A 7,500-nucleotide genomic window follows, 5' to 3' on the forward strand; every position below is an offset into this window, starting at 1 on the left:
CGTCCTCGACATGCTCTGATAGTCTTTTTCTGGAATTCGGACGGGCATGGCGCTTTGAATTCGATGTTTTGGATAAGGTTGGTCATCTTAGCTTCAAATTCATTGAGTTCAGGAGCTTGTGGTGGTATTTTCTTTGAGTTAAAGCCATATGTCTCGCAGTGGTCGGACGCTGTGGATGGATTAAGGAAGTGGTAGGCGCGCCAGCGCATTCTGTCTATAAGCTTCTCCGTCATTTCAATCAGTTTTTTCAGGTATTCCTTGTTAGATGGTATTGGTATGTTCTTGGTCAAACAGTTAAAATTAAACCTTTCCATGTCAGCTCGTGATAATAGAGTGCTCAACTTGCGGAGCACATACAGAAATGTGAAAGTCTCGAAGAGTGCTCTAGAATAGTGGAGCTTTATAATTAATTGTTTAGCAAAGGAAAATTAGAACATTTAAACACTACAGAATTGTTTCGAAAGGGCCTCATGGTCCTCTCTCGTCAGGTTCATGAAACACTGACAGACTAACGTTCCTTTTATAAGTTGGTGGTTCAAGCATGCTTTATCAAATATTTGGTTGTGTGCCAGCACTCACTCGCCAGTTCGTTCCTTTTGTTCAGGGTGCCCGCTCCCAGTTTACATATGATGTAAGTTTTTTCTGTTATGCAAAGATTACATCTCTTTGTTACATTTGAATACCGCCTGGTGCGAGCCATTACTTTCCAGGTTACAGCAAATTCCGTTTTGGTGTCGTTTACGGACCAGACGTGTTTGGTCAACTCGGTTTCATTCCTTTTGTTCTCATTTCTAAATGAAGCCATGTGGTTTCGGAAAGACCAGCGGTTACAAAGACCAATTGAAATTTGATGCAACAACTAAGTGAGGAGTGAACCAGACGCCGAAATATAATGTGGTATAACCCACCCTTCAGTAAGAACGTTGCTACTAACGTGGGAAAGAAATTTTTACGTATTGTAAAGAATCCTTTTCACCAGGGCACCCGAGAGAGATGTAATCTTTGCATAACGGAAAAATTTTACATCATATGTAAACCAGGAGTGGGCACCCTGAACAAAAGGAATGAACTGGTGAGTGCATGCCGGCACACAACCAAATATTTGATAAAGCATGCTTGAACCACCAACTTATAAAAGGAACAATAGTCAGTCAGTGTTTCATGCACCTGACGAGAGAGGACCATCAGGCCCTTTCGAAACAGTTCTGTAGTATTTTAATGTTTTAATTTTCCTTTCCTATACAATTAATTATATACATACAGATATATATATATATATATATTTATAATTATTTTTTTTTTATCCTTAGATTTTTAACTTCTACTCTATTTTAAAAAAATTTTAACTGACGAAGGCCGAAGGGCCGAAACGTTTTTATATATATAACGTTTATTTATATATATATATATATACAGTATGACTTCACAGAGATTTAGGTTTCACGAGTAATCATGGTTTTAATGCTACAGAACTGTTTCATATCGTACAAGTACCGCACTCATCAGGCAATTTTAACGACTGAACTGTTGAAATTGGAAAGCTGGCAGTTAAATACGGAAATTTGATGGTTGCTATAGTAAATGCATTACATTTAAGGAGCTGCTAGGTAACAAAACGTGATATAAGGGGATTATATGTCGGTATTTTAAATTTACGTTACTCTAAAGTTCCGGAGTACATATCAGTTTCTGTGGGGGCATGAACTTGCTAATTTGCTTCTTCTATTAAGGCTACAGAGCTCTCTCTTACATATGATTATGAACTTTTCATTCAGACGACGACTACATTTCTTGCTAATGTTGCTGTAGGGTCTACATTTTTTAAGACATTTTAATTTGAAATGGCTTCATTGCATCTTGTAAGTTCCTAACATGTTGGGAAAGCTCTGTCTCATTTTTTCTGTTTGAATATCGAAAGGATGTTTTGTGATTCCTGTAGCGTTCCTTGAAGTTTGTGGCTAGTTCAACATAGGTTTCAGTTGTTGTCTCGGTGATAACTGTGGCTTGATAGATTACGTTAGTTTGAAGGTATTTTCCTTCGAGTGGGCAATTGCAGGTGTCAGGTTGCGGTGCTGGTGTATTTGCATCTGACAGAATGTGTTTGTTGTGTGACGATATGATGGATTTCATGTTTGGCATACATGAGTAGCTTAGCTTGAGTGAGTGTCTGTTGAAAATCTTGTAGAGCGGATGGTTGTTCTGGAAGCATTTTTCGACGACATGTAGGAATTTTCTACCAAGGTTGGTTTTAACATTTGAATCGAAAGGGGGATTGTACCTTGTAATCTCCATTTTTCTCTTTCTTCTGTTCTTCAGAGCCGGCTCTGGATTGTATGTTAGTTTGTGATCATATCCACTTTCTTTGAGTGTGTGTTGGTAAGGGGCAATTGATTCGTCAAATACTTCTTTGCTGGATGAAATGTTAGTTAGTCTTTTGTTGATGTTGAGTGGTATGTTTTTCAGTAATGTTGGGGGGTGGTCGCTTTGCCGGTGGACATACGATAGTTTGTTGTTGGGCTTCATGTATGGTTTGTAGCTTCCATCTGTAAGGTCAAAGGTTACGTCAAGAAAGTGGACGATTTTTTTGTTGGCATCATAATCTTTGGGCCATTTCATTGAAACACATTGCTGACTTCTTTTTTGGTTTTTTTCAATTTCTTTTGGGGTGGCTTTGCAGACTGCAAGACCATCGTCACGGTACAGTCCAATTTCATCTTTGAATTTGGATGCGATCAAGGAGAGCATGTAAGTTCCTATCAATTCTCATGTTTCTGCTCCGTTGTATGAGCCCATTGTAACATCAAACATGTCGTTTGTGCTCTTCTTGGCCCATAGAGCGATGTTTTCGCGTGGATGATGATTTGGCGGTCCTGTTGGGTTATTGTAGTGAATTTGGAGGCATAATCTAATGCTTTCAGTAGCAGGTCTTCAGATATGGATAGATAGAAGTCGCACATGTCAAAGGTGATAAATGCATGCTTTTCCTTTTCTGGGATTGCCTTGAACCACTCTATGGTGTTGTTAGTGCTTTTCCACAGGTTCACTTTGGTTGTATGAATGACCTCTTTGTTTATGTGGTCAAGGATGTTTTTGCTGATGATGCCCGTTAAAACTAACCCTGGTTGAAAATTCTTACATATTGTCGAAAAATGCTTCCAGAAAAACCATCGGCTCTACAAGATTTTCAACAAGACACACTCATTTGCATTTCTACAGATTACGGGGAAGGGATTTTTTTGTCTCCCTTTGCTCTTGCAAAGTACGTTGGCATTAGAAATTGAAAAATAAAAATCGACTGAAACTGCGCATCATGAAAAAAACTAAGAATTCCGTTCTGACTTCTGCTTCCGGTAGTTATGCAACGTGCGGTGTGAAAGCAACAAACAGAAAATAATTTTGCCCGATAAATCAATGAAGACAGTTTCAATTGAGTTGTATCAGAATAGCATTACACTACACACACAGATCAATTAAAGTTAAGAATATGATATTAATCACTATTGAAGCTTATACAATGATCTTTGCACAGTAAACAAAAAACTGGTCGTATTCTGGGCACTCAGTGAAAAATTTGTTGATGATTCTGGACTCCATTACTCTAGAAACAGTACAGTTCACGACGAAGTGAAAATAATTGTTCTAACCACTTGAACACAACACATCACGATTTACAAACCCTTTCTTCAACAGTGGCCATTTTAGTTTGCAGTGAAAAGTGTAAATATTAGTCATGAAAATCTCAATCACCTGAACAGAACAGCACACTCTGCAGATGATCCTAGAGCTTAACACCCCCCCCAAAACTTGCATTGTAAAGCTTAATTATTCGGTTTCCTTTTGTTATGCTTTGTCTTCCGTAAACTAATAAGCATGTTGCAAAAATTGAAATTATTTTTTAACTGGCCATGGTCAGATACTGGTACCGGTTGGATACAAGGCAACATACTGTACTGGCAATCAATATGATTTTTACCTTGATACTCATACAGTTGGTCTGTCACTATCGAGGTTTGCTGGGATTAATTAATTCAGATTCAAGTTTAAAAGCTGAAGAAGTCTTGAGTAACTTACACCCTTAACTTCAACATAAAATCTCAAACAGAATTGACATCTACAGCTAGGGCTTTGATGGACCAGAAAAATGACAAAACCACTATTTTACCTAAAAAGGTCGTCTGTGACAAGAAGAATCTCCACTGCCATTGCTTCATTGGCCTTTTCAATGGGATCAATCCTGCGAATTTTAACAGTAGGAAACATCCTTATTATAGCATCGGCTCAGAAGAAAGACAATGAATGAATAGTTCATGTAGTCATAGGACAAAAATCACGTTTTTCCTTTTTAACCTTATTTATGTGACATACTAATGTGTTCTCAGCATTAAAGAACACACAAGAGCCATGTCGATTCATTTACAGGTCAAAACTTGTGAAGGTTTATAAACTGCCTTCATCAAGCAACCCTGATAAAGGAAGAAGCCGAAATGCAAAAGACCCTTTTTTCTATGCAATTATCCTTGACCCAACACCTTTTGGCATTCACTCTGCATTTGATCACAGATAATTATATGGCTTTGCTTCTTAACTTCGTGCTCACGAGTGTCCCATAGACTTTTTGGGTACCTACACCGTTCTTAAAAATGTTAATCTTTTGTTGTTTATGCGATAAATTCAGTGTGTAAATTTATGTCCATTGCAGGAGTGGATTGATGGTTATCAGAAGGTTTCTGGTAAACACTGGTGCTGATGTTGCCTGTTGAATCCTTTATACTTCCTTGGTGTCAAGGAAGTTAAATGGGTTATGGGAGATTTAATAACGAAGGTTTTAGATAAACAAATTCGTAATGCTTGTGAAAAAACCTGTCATTTTTTTCTTTATTTTAATTGATTTTGGTCTATTTTATTTACAAAAACAGCAACACAGAAAAACTAGTGCAAGTACATTACAATACTAACGCTACTTACTATTGCCATTTAAAAGAGATACAAGTACAAGTATGGGTCGTCTAAGAATGACACAAAGGAAGAAGAATACTAAACTACAAACAATCATTAAAAAGCGTCTTTACAATGCTGATAGCAAAGACTGCAATTTATTATTATGAACGTCAAGAGAGTTACAGCTTTATGCTATCCGTGACTCTAATTTGTATATATACTTCATTTTCTCAATCAACAATGGCAGTGAAGGTTTTAAAGACAAGCTGCAACACTAATAGACAATTTGTTTGCCAAGGAGAATAAGGTGATTGATCAGTTGAAGATCCTTTTCACAAATTCCAGAAGTTATGTCTGCAGCGCTCCAGACATTTACATAAATACCATATCCTTTTAACCAGTTCGTCACTGATAGCCATAAGCAACAAGCAAACTCACAGTAAATAAATAAATGCGCCAGGGACTTGTCCGACAGGCCACAAAAGGGACACAAAGGTGTTGTCGTTTTAGCCATTTTATGTAGAATATTGTTTGTATAGGCAATTCTGTTTAACAGTTTGTATTGAAATTCCCTGGCCTTAGATTCTTGGGTTGTTTTTCTAGGAAGGATGTATATCTCATGCCAAGGCAGCTCAAGCAATGAATATAACTCCTCATAACAGCATTTTGCAGTTGGTTCAATCTCATATACACCTTATTCATAAATGGCGGCCACATGGAATAGCCTGGATTCGAATGCCTGAAAGCGAGGCTTGGTAGGCCACGGCTCACAGATCAAAACAAACAAGAGGATACAAGTAGCCTATACTCGGGCCTGCAAAAGTACAGTGAGTGGTGTATGGTTAATTTAGCACTAAAGAAAAGAAAAGAGAGAAGTTTGTCCTTCTCACATCGGCCTTACATTGCGATTCTCATTATGTGACTGTGTATGTAGTGAATACCTGGACCCAGATTATCTTCATTACAGGTGGTGACAATGACCACTGGACCATGGAAACGAGGTAAAAATAGTGTATTTATTCCAAAGTGGCTAAGCACATTGTTTTTTACTGATGGATGGGTATTCTTGCTCAGTGTTTGAGAGAGGAAAAGCTAATTGAACGGTTTAAGATGAAACGAAATGACTCATGGAAACATCTTTTGCAGAAAAAAAATGAAAGATGTGAAAACATCTTTCCAAGATGACCAAACGTTCGTGCAGTGGTGCACGTAAAGGTCACTTTGGCATGTGCGCGACATGTGAAGATGTGCACTATATCTTAACACTTGAAAATACTTTCAGAAGTACAAAAGTTCCTTGAGGGTGGCCCTGTCAAAATAAATGTGTTATTTGCCAGCTGGAAGGTCCGTATAGGGAAAAACTGTGACGGAGGCCTTGAAATTGCTGCCCGAGGCCGCAGGCCGAGGGCAGCTTTTTCAAGAACGATGTCACAGTTTTTTGCTATATGGACCAACCCTTCGCTGGTAAATAACTTATTTTTCCTCTCTCTCTCCCACCCTCTCTGAAATCAATTGTTTTAATTGTTGATTCGCACCGTGCTTGACAGTGAATGCAGTATTAAAGTGACTTACAGACTGAACGTTTCAAAGAGAAATATTTTTTATTTGAGTGCTATTTCCAAACCTCTTGTCTAATGAAAAATAACCTCTGTATGTACAGTGTAAATGGAGTCGGTGTAAAAAAAAAAATTAAAATTTAAGGTCATCACAACAGCTCACGCAATCAAGGCTAGGATTCTGCCTGCCGTGAGCAGTCCGGATGAGAAAATTCTGCCCGCTCCTGGAATCAATCAGATTGCAGGATTTGTTGAATTCCGCCCACTCACGCATTGAGAAAAAAAATAAAAGAATTATAATTCTCTGTGACCAAATTTTGGGAAGTACCTATCAAAGACATACAGTAAGCAAAATCTATTGTACAACTTCCAAGTACATTACCATTATGACTTGGGCTGTATTGAATCTGAAAAATTGTGTTGAACGCTATGACTTCTGCAGGTAATTCTGTTAACATGAAATATGTTTGTCTGGATAAGCTGGATAAGGCAGTGTATAGAATGTATAGTTCATTTCCTACATTTATAATTGATAATTACAGGGAAGTAATTAATTTCCTATCATAATTATAATTATATAATAGCACATAGTGACATAGCTGCCTATTCACTACCAGCATTTGAGCCATACACTAAAACATCACCGTGACAGTTGTTTTACTAGGATCAACAGGATGTGAACCAGGATTTTAGGTTATGTCCCTGCAAAGGTTGAACTTACCGGTACCAGCCATGCGGTGGACCAGACTTTTAACAAGAAACTATTTCAAAAAACAAAAGTGTTTCGTTTCCAGCATGGTAAAGGCAGGAGAAAAGATAGAATACTATAGTGTGGGTCACTTACCATCTCATTCTTATTTCGCTTCGTGAATTGAAACTCTCAAGAAATAAAGATAGAAATGTGAACGCAAACTCTGTGAACGGTATTCCTTGGTATCAACATGCATAATTAGCTTTTAAACGCATAATGCAATAGAATGAGACAACAGACGTATTGAAGTTTTTT

General features: G+C 37.8%; 1 protein-coding gene across 6 annotated transcripts in view; it reads right to left on the minus strand.

The window, feature by feature from the left end:
• Positions 1-7,500, minus strand: part of LOC138045710 (protein pelota homolog) — a 281,230-nt gene that overhangs the window by 52,492 nt on the left and 221,238 nt on the right. For 4 of the 6 annotated variants that reach the window (XM_068892294.1, XM_068892296.1, XM_068892293.1 and 1 more), the window contains one exon: positions 4,163-4,234. The exons of the other annotated variants lie outside the window; for them this stretch is intronic. In XM_068892294.1, coding sequence (XP_068748395.1) covers positions 4,163-4,234 — 72 coding nt within the window. The remainder of the gene's footprint in view (positions 1-4,162; positions 4,235-7,500) is intronic. 6 annotated transcript variants of the gene reach the window in all.

Source organism: Montipora capricornis, chromosome 4 (assembly GCF_036669925.1).
Source record: "Montipora capricornis isolate CH-2021 chromosome 4, ASM3666992v2, whole genome shotgun sequence".
In the NCBI taxonomy this organism is placed as follows: Eukaryota; Metazoa; Cnidaria; class Anthozoa; order Scleractinia; family Acroporidae; genus Montipora; species Montipora capricornis.